This window comes from Scyliorhinus canicula, chromosome 10 (assembly GCF_902713615.1).
Source record: "Scyliorhinus canicula chromosome 10, sScyCan1.1, whole genome shotgun sequence".
Lineage (NCBI taxonomy): Eukaryota > Metazoa > Chordata > Chondrichthyes > Carcharhiniformes > Scyliorhinidae > Scyliorhinus > Scyliorhinus canicula.
In genome coordinates this window covers 16,619,404-16,636,716 of record NC_052155.1, presented here as the reverse complement: position 1 = coordinate 16,636,716, position 17,313 = coordinate 16,619,404, and the positions used below count along the sequence as shown (strand labels likewise).

At 46.6% G+C, this 17,313-nt stretch overlaps 1 protein-coding gene across 2 annotated transcripts in view; it reads right to left on the bottom strand.

The window, feature by feature from the left end:
- Positions 1-5,150: 5,150 nt before the first annotated feature.
- Positions 5,151-17,313, bottom strand: part of fam210aa (family with sequence similarity 210 member Aa) — a 41,272-nt gene continuing 29,109 nt past the window's right edge. For both annotated transcript variants that reach the window (XM_038808635.1, XM_038808634.1), the window contains exons 2-4: positions 15,128-15,648; positions 11,327-11,438; positions 5,151-5,850 (exon numbers count right to left, since the gene is read on the bottom strand). In XM_038808635.1, the coding sequence (XP_038664563.1) occupies positions 5,617-5,850; positions 11,327-11,438; positions 15,128-15,552 (771 nt within the window). In that variant the 5' untranslated portion in view covers positions 15,553-15,648 and the 3' untranslated portion in view covers positions 5,151-5,616. The remainder of the gene's footprint in view (positions 5,851-11,326; positions 11,439-15,127; positions 15,649-17,313) is intronic.

Below are 17,313 nucleotides of genomic sequence, written 5' to 3'. Positions count from 1 at the left end.
AGGTGGTACATCTCTACTGCCACCTGCTGGTTGGAGGTCTGACACGTTAGCATATAGAATTGTTCATGCATATCATTACAATGTTCAGATCCCACATAATCGATGAGAACAAGAGATGCCTGTGAAGAAATAATGACCACTTTGCAGTTATACCGGGGGGCGCTAACACCCATAGTTCAACATTTGCATTGAATGGAATAGGTGGAAGCTTGACAGAGAAAAAACTTTCACAAGGGTGGGAATATGCATGCTGCCTTGCTTAATGTTTCCTGTGGTTTCATTATCGAATTGTGAGATGATGTTAATGCACCAAATGTCATTAGATCATTTCAAAAATTCTAAATATCCATTTCAATGGATGGAGATGATTCGTCCTCTAAATATTCCCCAACATTTGATTCAACTGGTCCACCCCATTCCCGAGAACCAGGTCCAGCAGTGCCTCTTTCTTGTTGGACTGGAAAGACCGTTTTAGAACATTTTCCTGAACACTGTAGGAGCTCTTACCCCTCTCTGCTTTTGATATCACTATTATCCCAGTCTATATTCGGATAAGTCCTCCATTATAGCTAGTCTATAATTCCTGCATCTTTTTGTATTTTCCTTTCCAATGTAATTGCACCTTTTTGTTCCTTAGCTCGAGCCAAATGGATTCTCTCCGTGACCTCTTTAAGGCAAACTCTCTCTAGCACGGCAATGTTCTCCTTAATCAATGCTGTCACTATTCCTCCTTTCCTGAACACTCATATCCAGGAATATTTAATACCTAGTCCTGCCCTACTTCCAGCCAGGTCTCAATTATATATTATATGCCCCTGCAACTCACCGATCTTACTCAGCACACTCCAATCATCACATACATGGAGCCTCTCCTCCTGATGGCTGTATCATTGCCCACCATTCGTGACTGTACATGGCAGGACTGTAGAGCTTCAATCCAATCGGCTTGACGTGCTACTGCTTAGCTCTCTGTATAAGAGTATTATTTTGATACCTGTCTGTATGTAATTTTCTGTTGCAGCTTCACCAGGTTGGCAGCTCATTTTTAGGTATTCCTGATGCTGCTCCCCTACCTGCATTGAAGCAGGGTCCATCTCCCAACTTGATGGTATAGTGTAAAGGATGTCAGGCAGGCCGTAAGGTTACAGATTGCGGGAGAATGCAATTCTGCTGCAGCGGAAGGCCCACAGCACTTCATGGACCCGCAGTTTTGAACGGAGAAGTGTACTCAGAATCTATCTGATTTAGCACAGTGGTCGTGCCACACCACACAGGATAGTATTCAGTGTGAAGATAGGATTACGTCTCCCCAAGGACTGTGCAGTGGTTATGCCTACCAATACTGTCACAACCAGCTATATCTACGCAAGTAGATTTGCAAGGATGAGGTCAAGTAAGCTTTCTCCTCCTCTATCACCTGGCAGCGTTAAAGCTAATTATATATCCAGCTGTTCCCGAGATGAGATGACCGAACTCAGCAAACCCCCCTCCCCCCAACTAATTTGTCAGGGGGATGGGAAAACAAGCTGTAGTCCAGAAGCCAGTGTTGAGAGTAGTGAGGTACCGAGGAGGGTATCAAGGTCGCAGGAGTGTACTGGCAGACAGAAAGGTGGGTTGAAGTGTGTCTACTTCAATGCAAGGAGCATCCGGAATAAGGTAGGTGAACTTGGAGTGTGGATTGGTACGTGGGACTACGATGTTGTGGCCATTACGGAGACATAGTTAGAACAGGGATAGGAATGGTTGTTGGAAGTTCCGGGGTATAGATGTTTCAGTAAGAGTAGGGAAGGTGGTAAAAGAGGTGGAGGAGTAGCATTGTTAATCAAGGATAGTTTAACGGCTGCAGAAAGGCAGTTCGAAGGGGATTTGCCTACTGAGGTAATATGGGCCGAAATTAGAAATAGGAAAGGAGCGGTCACGTTGTTAGGAGTTTTCTATAGACCCCCAAATAGTAATAGAGATGTGGAGGAAGAAATTGCAAAACAGATTATGGATAGGTGTGGAGGTCTCAGGGTAGTTGTCATGGGTGACTTTAATTTTCCAAATATTGATTGGAACCTCTATAGGTCGAACAGTTGGGATGGGTAATTATCATGCGATTAGGCAAGAATTAGGGAGCGTAAGATGGGAACAGAAACTGTCAGGGAAAGGCACAAATGAAAAGTGGAGCTTGTTCAAGGAACAAATACTGCGTGTCCTTGATAGGTATGTCCCTGTCAGGCAGGGAGGAAATGGCCATGTGAGGGAACCATGGTTCACAAAAGAGGTTGAATGTCTTGTCAAGAGGAAAAATTAAGTGTATGTAAGGATGAGAAAACAAGGTTCAGTTGGGTCGCTTGAGGGTTACAAGGTAGCAAGGAATGAGCTTTAAAAAATGGCTTAGGAGAGCTAGGAGGGGACATGAGAAGTCCTTAGCGGGTCGGATCAAGGAAAACGGCTTTTTACTCTTATGTGAGAAATAAAAGAATGACCAGGATGAGGTTAGGGCCGGTCAAGGACAGTAGTGGGCACTTGTGCATGGAGTCAGAAGAAATAGGAGGCGTTGAATTAATACTTTTCTTCAGTGTTCACGAAGGAGAAGGGCCATGTTTTTGAGGATGAGAGTGTGATACAGGCAGATAGGCTGGAGGAGGTAGATGTTCTGAGGATGTATTAGCAATTTTGAAAAACCTTAGGGTCGACAAGTCCCCTGGGCCAGTTGGGATATATCAAAGACTTTGGCTTTGATCTTTGGGTCCTCACTGTCCACGGGAATAGTGCCAGAGGACTGGAGAGTGGCGAATGTTGTTCCTCCGTTCAAGAAAGGAAATAGGAATGACCCTGGTCATTATAAGCTGGTTAGTCTTACTTCGGTGGTCGGTAAGTTAATGGAAAAGGTTATGACCATTTGGAAAGATGCAGCTTAATCCAGGATAGTCAACACGGATTTGTGAAGGGTAAGTCTTGCCTCACAAATTTGATTGAATTCTTTGAGGAGGTAACTAAGTGTGTAGATGAAGGTAGAGCAGTTGATGTCGTATACATGGATTTTAGTAAGGCGTTTGATAAGGTTCCCCATGGTCGGCTTATGAAGAAAATAAGGTGTGGGATAGACGGAAATTTGGCCAATTGAATAAGTAACTGGCTATCACATAGAAGACAGAGGGTGATGGTGGATGGAACATTTTCAGACTGGAGACCAGTTACCAGCGGTGTACCACAGGAATCAGTGCTGGGTCCTCTGCTATTTGTGATTTTTATCAATGACTTGGCGGAGGGGGCTGAAGGGTGGGTTAGTAAATTTGCTGGTGACACCAAGATTGGTGGAGTAGTGGAGGGCAGTTATAAGCTGCAAAGAGACATTGATAGGATGCAGAGCTGGGCTGAAAAATGGCAGATGGAGTTTAACCCTGATAAGTGCGAGGTGATTCATTTTGGTAGAAAAAATTTGAATGCAGATTACAGGGTCAACGGCAGGGTTCTGAGGAATGTGGAGGAACAGAGAGATCTTAGTGTTCATGTCCACAGATCTCTGAAGGTTGCCACTAAAGTGGATAGAGCCGTGAAGGCGGCCTATAGTGTGTTAGCGTTTATTAACAGGGGGCTTGAGTTTAAGAGCCGCAGGGTTATGTTTCAACTGTACATAACCCTGGTGAGACCACATTTGGAGTATTGTGTGCAGTTCTGGTCACCTCACTATAGGAAGGATGTGGAAGCATTGGAAAGGGTGCAAAGGAGATTTACCAGGATGCTGCCTGGTTTGCAGGATAGGTCTTATGAGGAAAGGTTGAGAGAGCTAGGGCTTTTCTCTTTGGAGCGGAGGAGGATGAGAGGCGACTTAATGGAGGTTTATAAGATGATGAGGGGGATAGATGGAGTGGACGTTCAGAGACTATTTCCTCAGGTGGATGTAGCTGTTACAAAGGGGTATAACTACAAGGTTCAGGGTGGGAGATATAGGAGGGATGTCCGAGGTAGGTTCTTTATTCAGAGAGTGGTTAGGGTGTGGAATGGACTCCCTGCTATGATAGTGGTATCGAACACTTTAGGAACTTTCAAGCGGTTATTGGATAGGCACATGGAGCACACAAGAATGACAGGGAGTGGGATAGCTTGATCTTGGTTTCAGACAATGCTTGGCACAACATCGAGGGCAGAAGGGCCTGTTCTGTGCTGTACTGTTCTATGTAGAGATCAAATCTTTGATCAAACCTGTGTCCTTGGCGCCGTGAGGCAGCAGTGCTAACCACTGCACCACCTTGCTGCCCCACAGAAATCAAATCGGACACCTCCTCAGACGATGTGACTCAAGTTCTCACTGAATATTTATTCCTACATCGGCAAACAGAATCTTTGTAAAACTACCTAAGGTAATGAAGTATAAGCAAAAAAATGCAATAATTGATGATTTTTCCCCCTAATTTATTAATGAATAACCCATATTTAAGGAGCAATAAAAATTAAATGATCGTGTTGAACCAATTCAGTTCAACTCGGGTTTCACAAAATGGATGTTAACAAGTTACATTGCATATTTAAGATACAAATGGCTATGGATACGCAATTTCAATTTCGACGTCTCATTTAGGAGGCACAAATAGACCCGATTCTCGGTTAAATAATTGATACATCATTAGAGTCTCCCTTTCCTTTAGGTGGAATTCACAAGCCAACTGCAAACAATTGGCTCTTTAGCAAGAGCCAAAGACTGAATTTCAAAACAGGCGGTTGATTTAGCGCAATGTCATATTTTACAGCTGTTCAGGATTGGCTGTGGTAAGGCCATAATTCAGTTTAATGATCATTTATTTGTGCAAGATATTTCCAGTTTATTAGGAAGAGTGAAGATAAAACCTCCAATTACCAAACTCAAGAAAAAGAAATCGAATTTGAAAGCCTTGCAAGGGAGAATCAAACGAGCTCCAGCTCCTCAGTGGTTGGCTCTTACCTTCCCTGTTCCACGAGCATGGAATTTGTACCCTTGAATTACAGAGCAGGAGTGTTCCATCACGTAATGCACAATATATTTTTTGTTAAGGTGGGGAGGTGTCCCTTTTTTCAGTAAAGACTTGTGTAGGTCATCAGTGTTTAATTGCTCAGGGAACTTTGCAGAGTGCCAGCATTCAGAATTAACATGTACAGCCATAATGAAATCACCAAAATGTGACCACTTATCTTTACACAATTCACACTGGAAGTGATTAATTTTATTTTTTAAAGTTGTCACATTACACACAACAGGTCTGTTTCAGTAGACATTTCAGTGACAAACTCTTAAGGTGATACAGAGTCTGGAACTCGCTTGAAAGGCTCTAATGTTAGCCAGCCTATTTAGCAATTAGAGAATGATGAACTGAATTTACTTTACTGACACCATTGAACACAGGATATCTGTCGCAAATCCACTTTTCTGATACCCCCTTTCCTCCCAAGTTATTAAAATGTTCCACTCAAAATTATCTAATTGTTTCGGAAACCGTTTCAACGGTGCCGGATATCACAACAAACCATTGGCAATTCTGAGATACCAAGAAGTTACGAGTGTTACTTCATAAAGTATGCACAAAGTATCTCGACTTTGAAATTCAAAGAGGTGGACGATGTTTTCAGATTTTCAACAGCTGGTCCTCCACAGATTTATTCTTTCTTTTTCCTGAAGGAGACCAATCCTTTGGTTTCCTGTATTTTCTCACTAAGCAGTTCTTTTGTTTCCTCCATTTTTTCTGAAAATCGCTCTCTGGTTTCTTCCATTCTATCCTGTAAGTACATTCTCATTGGAGGGGGTGTCGGTAAGTAACCACGGGAGCGTAGATACTTAACTGCAAAGGACGTTCCTCCCAATGTTACAGTGTACCTGACTGGTGTGACAAGCTATAAAAGAAAATTAAACAAAAATATTAATCTACAATAGTTCTAAATGCTTGTGAAGTCAGATCTTGTAAAGATGACAAGGTGAAAAACAAAGTTGGTCAGAGATTTAAAGAAAAATCAATTCCTAATTTTGATCAGTGTAAATTTTTTTTAAATTCATTTTTACGGGATATGGGTTTCGCTGGCTAGGCCAGCATTTGTTGCCCATCCCGAATTGTCTATGAGCTGCCTGTCCATGTGGTGTAGGTTCACTCACTGTGCTGTTAGGGAGGGAGTTCCAGGATTTTGACCTAGCGACAGTGAAGGAGCTGCGATATATTTCCAAGTCGGGGTGGCATCTGCTGCCCTTGTCCTTCTAGATGGCAGTGGTCGTGGATTTGGAAGGTGCACCCTCAGGAACCTTGGTGAGTTCCTGCACTGCATCATAGAATTTACAGAAGGAGGCCATTCGGCCCATCGGGTCTGCACCGGCTCTCGGAAAGAGCACCCTACCCAAGCCCACACTTCCACCCTATCCCCATAACCCAGAAACCCCACCCAACACTAAGGGCAATTTTGGACACTAAGGGCAATTTAGCATGGCCAATCCACCTAACCTGCACATCTTTGGATTGTGGGAGGAAACCGGAGCACCCGAAGGAAACCCACGCAGACACTGGGAGAACATGCAGACTCCGCACAAACAGTGACCCAGCCGGGAATCGAAACTGGCACCCTGGAGCCGTGAAGCATTTGTGCTAACCACCATGCTGCCCCATCATGTAGATGGTACACACGGCTGTCATTGTGCGTTAGTGGTAGGGGGAGTAAATACTAGTGGAAGGGGTGCCAATCAAGTGAGCTACTTTGTCCTGGATGGTGTTGAGCTGGGGTGTTGTTCGAGCTGCACTCATCCAGGCAAGTAGAGAGTATTCCATTACACTCCTGACTTGTGCCTTGTAGATGGTGGACAGGCTTTGGGGAGTCAGGCAAGTTACACACCACAGGATTCCTAGCCTCTGTCCTGCTCTTGTAGCCACAGTATTAATATAGCTAGTCCAGTTCAGTTTCTGGTCAATGGTAACCCCAGATGTCGACAGTGGGGAATTCAGCGATTGTAATGCCATTGAATGTCAAGGAATGGTGGTTAGATCCTCACTTAAGTTCTGGCATTGCCTGGCACTTGTGTGGCACGAATGTAACTTTCCACATGCCCACCCAAGCCTGGATAATGTCCAGGTCTTGCTGCATTTGCATGTGGACTGCTTCAGTGTCCGAGGAGTCGTGAATGGTGCTGAACATAGAACAGTACAGCACAGAACAGGCCCTTCGGCCCTCGATGTTGTGCCGAGCAATGATCACCCCACCCAAACACCCCCCCCCCATACCCGTAACCCAACAACCCCCCCCCCCCCCCCCCTATACCCGTAACCCAACAAACCCCCCCCCAACCTTACTTTTTAGGACACTACGGGCAATTTAGCATGGCCAATCCACCTAACCCGCACATCTTTGGACTGTGGGAGGAAACCGGAGCACCCGGAGGAAACCCACGCACACACATTATGCAATCATCAGCGAACACCCCCCACATCTGAATTTATGATGAAAGGAAGGTAATTGATGAAGCAGCTGAAGATGGTTGGGCCTCGGACAGTACCCTGAGGAACTCCTGTAGACCGGTACGGAGATGGCTGACCTTCCTTTGTGCTAGGTATGACCCCAACCAGTGGAGACTTTTCCCCGATTCCCATTGACCAGTTTTGCTAGGGCTCCTTGATGCCATACTTGATCAAATGCTGCCTTGATGTCAAGGGCAGTCATCCTCACCTCACCTCTGGAGTTCAGCTCTTTTGTCAATGCTTGAACCAAAGTTGTAATGAGGTCAGGATCTGAGTGACCAAGTGCCACCTGATAACATTGTTGATGACCCCTTCCATCCCTTTACTGATGATTGAGTGTAGATTGATAGGGCGGTAATTGGCCGATGTGGATTTCATAGAATCCTTACAGTACAGGAGGCCATTCAGCCCATCAAATCTGCACTAGCCCTTGGAAAGAGCACCTTAATTAGACCCATGCTTCCACCCTATTCTCGTAACCCAGTAACCCCACCTAACCTTTTGGACACTAAGGGGCAATTTAACATGGCCAATCCACCTAACCTACACATCTTTGGACTGTGGAAGGAAACCAGAGCACCAGAGGAAACTCACATAAACACAGGAGAAAGTGCAAACTTCACACAGGCAGTGACCCAAGGCTGGAATTGAACCCAGGTCCCTGGAGCTGTGAGGAAGCAGTGCTAACCACTGTTCCATCATGCTGCCCTTTGTCAGGACATATCTGGACAATTTTCCACATTCCCAGGTAGATGCCAGTGTTGTAGCTGTATTGGAACAGCTTGGCTCAATACTATTGCCAGAATATTGTCAGGGTCCATAGCCATTCAGGCGTTTCTTGATATCACATGGGATGAATTGAATTAACTGAGATGGATCATCCACGTGGCACTTTTGGCTGAAGATTATTGCCAATGCTTCAGCCTGGTCTTTTGCACTGATGTTCTGGTCTCCTCCATCAACGAGGATGGGAATATTCATGGAGCTTCCTCCTCCAGTGAGAGTTGTTTAATTGTCCACCACCATTCACGGCTGAATGTGGCAGGACTGCAGAGCTTAGATCTAATCCGTTGGTTGTGGGATCACTTAGCTCTGCCTATCAGTAAGCCTGTATGGCAGCTTCACCAGGTTGACACCTCATTTTTCGGTATGCCTGGTGCTGCACCTGGCATTCTCTCCTGCAATCTTTGTAAAACCAGGGTTGATCCCCTGGCCTGGTGGTAATGGTAAAGTGGAGGATTTCCCAGGTCACGAGGTTACAATTCTGCAGCTGCTGATGGCCCCCATGGATGCCCAGTCTTAAGTGGCTAGATCTTTTCTCAATCTATCCCACTTAGGACAGTGGCCGTGGCACACAATACGATGGAGAGATCCTGAATGTGAAGATGGGAGTTCGTATCCACAAGGACTGTGTGGTGGTCATTCCTACCGATACAGTCATGGACAGATGCAAGCGGCAGGCAGCTTGGGGAGGATAAGGTCTATTATGTTTTTCCCTCTTGTTGGTTCCCTCATCACCTGTTGCAAACCCAGTCTAGTAGTTATGTATTTTAGTACTCGGCCAGCTCAGTCTGTAGAGGTACTATCGAACCACTCTTGGGTGATGGACATTTTAGGTCCCCCACACAATGTACATTCTGTTCCCGTGCCACCTTCAGTGCTGCCTCCAAGTGGTGTTCAACATGGAAGAGTACTGATTCATCAGCTGAGAGGGGTGGAAAACAGTAGATGGTAATCAGCAGAAGGTTTCGTTGCCAATGTTTAACCTGAAGTCATGAGACTTCATGGAGTCTGGAGTCGATGTTGAGGATTCCCAGGGCAACTCCCTTGCAACTGTGCCACCACCTCTGCTGGGTCTGTCCTGCCATTGGGACAGGACATACCCAGGAATGGTGATAGTGGTGCCTGGGAGATTATCTGTAAGGTATGATTCATGAGTATGACTATGTCAGGCTGTTGCTTGACTAGCTTGTGAGACAGCTCTCCTAATTCTGGCGCAAGCCCCCAGATAGTAGTAAAGGGGTCTCACATTGGAGTGTAGAATGTAATGTTGAGATTTGGGGGGGAAATTTTCCTTTGCCCCTGCTAGCGGGTTCAATGCGGGAAGGGGGGAATCCAAAACTCAGTTTTAAACTGGAGTGAATTTCCACTGAGATCCTCTGGTGGTGCCAACCTACCCTGGTGGATCAGAAGACCCACTGGAGGCCAGCGTGAAACACAATTCCATCCTGCTAATGGGATGCAAACAAATGCCGGACTGGAATCTTGCTCCCATGCCAGGTTCTCCACAAGCCAGCAGGACGGAGGTCCCCAGCAACCCTGGGTGGGGTAGCATTTGCAGGTGGAGCTTCCAGATTCGGTATCCCGAAGGGTATCTATCTTCCAGCCTCAGAATATTCCTGGAGAGCCATTGTCTTTCTTCAATAGTGGGTCAGTGATGTTGGGTGCCTTTTTCAATATGGCACCTGGATAGGACAGTGGACTATTCGCCATCAGGTCTCCCCTGCCAAAGTATATGGCGTACAATACCTGGTCACATAATTAATGAAGTTGGGGCCAGAAGGTTTGGTGTGTTTTCCCAGTGGCCTCCGCAGCAGGGAACATTCCACGTTCCCGCCCCCAGCATGGGATTTAGTCCCCAAGTGGGATAAATTAACCCTTTGAGTTTTACGGAGGAATCAATTACTAATGCCACAAAATCATAACTTCCTTGGAATGATTTTCTGCTATCTGCTCTTTAGGCTACAGCTATGATTCACCACTTATCATGTGTCGTCACAGAAGTGTTACAGTGCAGAAGGCAACCATTCGGCCCATTGTGTCTGCAGCGGCTCTCCAAACAAACAATTCCCCTGTAACCCTGCACATTCTTCCTTTTCACATAAGTCTATTCCCTTTCGAATGCCTCGACTGAACTTGCCTCCCCACCATACTCGGAAGTGATGCATTTCACACTATAACCACTTGCTGAGTGAAAACGTTGTTCCACATGTTGCTTCTGCTCCTTTTGCCCGATATCATGAGTGAATAGTTTCTCTCTCGCTCCTCAGTCTGGACCCCTCATGACTTTGAATTCGTCTATCAAATCCTCTTGGTCTTTGCTTCTCCACAAAAAAAAAAAGTCCTAACACTCCAGTCTACCGTCATAACTGAACTGCCTCATCCACGGAAGCATTCTCATTAATCTTTTCTGCATTTTCTCCAATGCCATCACATTTTTCCCCAATGTGTGGGACCCAGAACTGGACACAATAAACCAGCCTCGGCTGAACTATACAAGTTCAACTTGCTCCTGTATTCCATGCCCCTATTATTAAAGCCCAGAATACTATTTGCTTTATTAATCATGCCCTCAACATCTCCTGCCACCTTCAATGGTTTATGCAAATACATCCAAGTCCCTCTGTTACTGCACCCCTTTTAAAATTATACCCTTTATTCTATATTGTCTCTCCATGTTCTTCCAACCAAAATGAATTACTTCACATTTCTCTGCATTGAACTTCATCTGCCACTTATCCGCCCATCCCACTAATTTATACATATCCTTTTGAGGTTCTACACGACCCTCCTCACAGGTCACAATTCTGCCAGGATTCTCATCATCCGCAAATTACTGTCACTCTTGGGCACCTGTCAAAGTCTCCCGATGTGAATTGTATCACCTTCTTTTCTTCCACCGCGTAGAAATTGCATTGATCAGCATTAAACTTCATTCACCCAGTCACTTACAGATTAAAATTATTTCCGATCATGCTCAGGTAACAGGCTGAAACTCAAACACTGGCCTGAATTTCCCCCCCCCCCCCCCAAATCTTAAAAATGCAGATCATGTCACCAGCAATGCAAAGTCCAGCTCAATTCAACACACTCACCTTATACAAAGCATAAGCAGTCAGTGCATTTCCACCCTGAGAATGATTCAGAATATGTATGATGCCCTTCGGTGCTCCTATATATTCAAGAAATGGAACCACGTTAATACCTCTGGAAATAAAAACAGAAGGTTTTTTTTCAGCATTTGATGTGCTTTATTTAGAATAAAAAGACTTTTATTTTTAACTATGCCTTCACTAAATGAAAATAGCAAAGCTACCCACTGGTTTGTTCTCATTGGAACGACGGAGGTTGAGGGGCGACCTGATAGAGGTCTACAAAATGATGAGGGGCAGAGTGGATGGTCAGAGACTTTTTCCCAGGATAGAGGGGTCAATTACTAGGGGGCATAGGTTTAAGATGCGAGGGGCAAGGTTTAGAGGAGATGTACGAGCAAGGTTTTTGCACAGAGGGTAGTGGGTGCCTGGAACTCGCTGCCGAAGAGGTGGTGGAAGCAGGGACGATAGTGACGTTTAAGGGGCATCTTGACAAATACAGGAATAGGATGGGAATAGAGGGATACGGACTCCGGAAAAAGACTGTGCAGAAGATGCCTATCCCTTTAATTGGTCTCCTTTTGTGCACCTGACCTACAGTAGGTCACACGACAGGAAACATTTGGCACAAGTTCAGATTCTGGTGTTGTGTATCAGTGATACCGATATGCAGCTTAAAAAAGGAATTTTGATTGCAAAAACTATTTGTAATGCTTTAACGAGCAACAGTTATTGGACATTTGAGCAGATAGCCAACCAACTGGAACATTGCCTAAAACATGATTAATAATTGGGTTTTAATTAAAGAGGTATGGTGTACAGAGCTAAAGATAAAAAGTGTTAAGACCACAAGCAACCAGGTTGGAAAAACATGAGAAATATTAATTGGGGCAGGCAGCAGGGGAGCCTGAAGTTCACTGTTTCTGCTGTTGCTTCAAAACCCAGCAGCTACAACCCTGGAAGAAAACACCCCTTCCTGCCCAGAAGGATGCATCAGCAACAAACTAAAATTCAAAATCTAAGTTTTTCTTCAAATCATAGTTCTAAAAAAGAAAATAAAGACGAAAGAACGCTTGGCAATTTTAATGAGATGTTTCACACACTTGCGTGCAAGTATGCCTCTTCCTCTCTCTCTTGTTCTTTCTCACCCTCCTCCACCCTCATCCTCAAAACAAACACCAACATTGTGCGCGAATACAGATCAGGTCGAATTGCTTGATTTTGTTTTGCTGCATTCAATGCAGCTTCCACACTTTATTGGTATCATCCAGCAGTGCCATTCTTGTAACAACTCACGGAAGATAGTACAGTGGAGGGGGAGGAACACAAACCTTGTAAAAAATGAAATGAAAATCACGTATTGTCACGACGTGGCTTCAATGAAGTTACTGTGAAAAGCCCCTAGTAGCCACATTCCGGCGCCTGTTCGGGGAGGCTGGTACGGGAATTGAACCGTGCTGCTGGCCTGCCTTGGTCTGCTTCAAAAGCCAGCGATTTAGCCCAGTGTGCTAATTCATGTAATTGTTACCCATTTTGTTTCAACTTTCAATGTCACAAATTGATGAATCCGTCAAATTATTCAAAACAATTTTGCAAAGCATTTTCAGTCCTTATCTTTAGGACTTATTTTTTAAAAGTGGTTTCTTTGATTAGAATTTTTTTAAGCCGCTTCCATATTTTATTTCTGATATAAAACTTGGGTAACTGAATTTACTGAGTCACGGTAATTTGTTTTTGGGCTGGTTAAAGACTATGTGCAGGTTACCAACTTGCTGCTTATGTGTAAAGCGGGTGTGGAAAACAGCTGCCTGTTGCAGAAACTGCGACCAAGAGTGGGGCAGAGGCCCTCCAACAGCAGCTCAAACTCTCCTCCATCAGTCAGCTCACCAAGTACCCCCAAGGGTGGATTTCCTGTTGCGTGCTGCTGACATATGCCAGAAGCTTAAGAGAAACCGCACGCCCCCACCTGACATTTTCCATCTGTTAGTCTGGCACATGTTAGGAATGCTGAGTACCTTTATCCTTAAATGCTTTATGGCAACATGAAAAGAGAATTGATGGAGGGCTCAAAAAGGGAGGGCCGGTGTCACAGTGGTTAGCACTGCTGCCCTCACAGCGCCAGAGACCCCGGGTTCAATTACGGCCTCAGGTGACAGTGGGAGTCTGCATGTTCTTCCCATGGCTGCATGGGTTTCCTCTTGGGGGCTCCAGTTTCCTCCCACAATCTAAAGATGTGCAGCTTGGGTGGATTGGCCATGATCAATTGCCCCTTGGGTGTCCAAAAAATGTGCAAGTGGGTGGGGGCTGCGGGTTCTTTCAGAGGGTTGGTGTGCACACGATGGACCAAATGGTCTCCTTCTGCACCGTGGGATTCTATGGAAAAGGGTCCGGGAGGAGATGGATGGCAGGAACACAGTCGAGCTGTAGCAATTGACAGTACAAGAGAGAGGTAGTTTCAGTCCTTTCCCTGATACACATGAGTGTTATAGATATAGAATTTACAGTGCAGAAGGAGGCATTCGGCCCATTGAGTCTGCACCGGCTCTTTGAAAAAGCACCCTACCAAACCCACATCTTCACCCTATCCCATAACCCAGTAACCCACCCAACACTCAGGGCAATTTGAACACTAAGAGCAATTTAGCATGGCCAATCCACCTAACCTGCACATCTTTGGACTGTGGGAGGAAACCGGAGCAAACCCACGCACACCCGGGGAGAACGTGCAGACTCCACACAGACAGACAGTGAACCAAGCCGGGAATCGAATCTGGGACCCTGGAGCTGTGAAGAACTTGTGCTAACCACCATGCTACTATGGCTCGCCCTCTTGCCACCCCATCCTCAACTTGAGCAACAAAGATCATAATTTGTCAATACGACTGAACAACTTCATTGAAATTTTATCGATACCGTCAAATTTTAAAGTAGGCGCAGGAATAAGATGGTGTTGGTGTGTGTAAGTAAATCTTAATGTTTGATAGGACAAGTTGAGAAGGCTATTTATTATGCATATGGGATCCTTGGCTTTATGAATAGAGTAAAAATAGGACAAAAGCATGGAAGCCATGCTAAACCTTCAGAAAACATAAGACTTCAGAAGAGACTTGTTTTCAGGATCACAGACGTTTTAAAGTGCTTTACAGCCAATGATGTTCATTTTTGAAGTGTAGTTACTGTTGCAATATAGGAAACATGGCAGTCAAATTTGTGCACAGCAACTCCCATAATGAAACAACCAGATAAAGTTCCTAAATGTGATGTTGATTGAGAGATAGATATTGGCCAGGGGACTGCCCCGCCCCACCACCCAAATCTTTTACATCCACCTGAACAGGGAGATGGGACCTCTATTTGATGACTGATCGGAAAGACAGCACTTCTGAGAATGCAGCATTAACTCAATACCCCAATATAAACCTTAATTCTTGTGCTCAAGCCCTGGAGTTGGGACTTAAACCAGGAACCTTGTGATTCAGAGGCAAAAGTGCTACCATCTGAGCCCCCGGAGTGTTGCTTTCCAATCAAGAGAACCATGTTTTAGGAAGGACGTCAAGTTTTTTGAGAAGGTGCAGAAGAGGTTTACCAGAACGGCACCCCAAGGATCAGGGACTTCAGTTATGTAGAGAGACCAGAGAAGCTGGAGTCATTCTCCTTAGAACAGAGATGGCAAAGAGGAGAGGTATGCAAAATTTTCCAGTGACAGAAAGGTCAGTCACCAGTGGATAGTTTTAAAGGTACCAGAGGCAATATGAGGATTCTTAAACCTTAAAACCAGGTCATTATGACATGCAACTTACTTACTTCATTGCTGCATAATAGAATGCACCAAACCACATAGTGGATGTCAAAAGATGTACTGGAATCAGGACTTTCCCGTACTGTTTGCATGTCCTTTTGAATCGTTGAAAAAGGCCAATGGATGGGTTCTTGGAGGGGATCCGTTTCCCCAGCGTCGCCTCTTGATTCAGTTTTGTGCTGGAAAAGTATGTTTTCTGCACTGAGTCCGACAAAGGGTCATGCTGCTGGTCACTCTCTGACAAAGTCTTGGGTTCTTGCCCAAAGCCCGTCTGGTGTGTGGATAATGGTTCATCCTGCAGATTTGGCCTTCTATGTTCAGAGGTAATGACTGGACGTGACATATGCAGGGAGTTGCCCCCTGTGTGGGATAAGAAAAGGCATTTTCCCACAGGTAGCTGGGAACAGGAGTGTGGCACATGGCCGGGCATGGCAAGCTTGTTTCGAGTGCCAGAGGATGGCCTGAAGGAAGTACTTCTGCATTTTTAACTTGTCCGTCTCTCGATTTGTGGCCCAGTGAAGAAAAACTGGAAAGAAACCGGGAAGTGTTAGAAAAAGATTTCTCACTCTTTGACTATACCACTTTACACATTCTTAACATTCAGTAGGATGCACATGAGCTCTTATTTTATTTCATATTAATAAGCACAATCCTTTAAACTCTGCAGACATATGGGCCGCGATTCTCCGCAAATGCGGCGAGTCGTGAAGGCTGCCGTGAAACTGGCCGTGTTTCACGGCAGCCACTGCGCCCCCTCCCAGGACCCGATTCTCCCCCCCGGGCGGGGCTAGCAGCGCGGCCCCGTGAAGCACGGCATCGCGGGCTTAGCAACCGTTGCTAAGTCCGCGCACCAAGCGTCACGGTGGCGGACGTGCACGATGATGTCAGCCGCGCATGCGCGGATGACGTCATCATGCAGATGCGTCAAACCCGCGCATGCGCGGGCCGTCATGCCCCTCAGCCGCCCCGCGGACTGATCCTGCGGGGCGGCGGGGGAACAAATAGTGCGCGGGTATCGGACCTGCTGCCCACGATCGGTGCCCACCGATCGCAGGCCCATGCCACCCTTGGCATGGCCGTGCCAATCGGTGCCATGGTTGTCCGGGACGGCACTTTGCGGCCGTTTTCATGAATGGCGAGAGCAGGTGTGATTGCGTTCGTGAAAAACGGCCGTAAAGACCTGGGAACTCGGCCCATCGGCCTGGGGAGAATCGCTGTTCGCCGTAAAAAACGGCGAGCAGCAATTCGTGTCGTGGGACGGCCGGGGGGGGAGAGAATAGCGGGAGGGCGTGAATAAAGTCGGGAAGGCCCTCCCGCTATTCTCCGACCTGTCGTGGGGCAGCGGAGAATAGCCGCCCCACGACATGAATCACTGCTCGCCGTTTTTTAAGGCGAACAGCGATTCTCCCCAGGCCGATGGGCCGACTTCCCAGGCCTTTACGGCCGTTTTTACGGCAGCAAACACACCTGCTTGCTGCCGTCGTAAAAACGGCCGCAACATGCCCGTTCTGGGCATCCAGGGCCCCGATTGGCATGGCAGTACCACGGCCGTGCCAAGGGGGGCATGGGCCCATTATCGGTGGGCACCGATCGCGGGCAGTGCGTCCGTAACGGACGCACTCTTTCTCCCTCAGCCGCCCCGCAGGATCAGTCCGCGGGGCGGCCGAGGGAGATGACGGCCCTGCGCATGCGCGGGTTGGAGCCGCCCAATCCGCGCACGCGCGGCTGACGTCATCATGCGCGTCAGCCGGCGTGACGCTTGGTGCGCGGACTTAGCGACGGTCGCCAAGGCCGCGATGCTGTGGTTCACGGGGCCCCGCTGCTAGCCCCGCCCGGGGGGGGGGGGGGGGGGGGGGGGGGGGGGGGGGGGGGGAGAGAATCGGGTCCCGGGAGGGGGCGCGGAGGCTGCCGTGAAACACGGCCAGTTTCACGGCAGCCTTTACGACTCGCCGCATTTGCGGAGAATCGCGCCCATGATACCTTGTACATAGGAACCTGGGGCTCACACTCCTACCTGGTACTAAAATCAAATGACAGACTTTAATAATGAGCCAGTGATAGTTCTCTCCCCATTGTGTTTCATATCCTCAGGATATAATAATAATCTTTATTATTGTCACAAGTAGGCTTACATTAACACTGCAATGAAGTTACTGTGAAAAGCCCCGAGTCGCCACATTCTGGTGCCTTC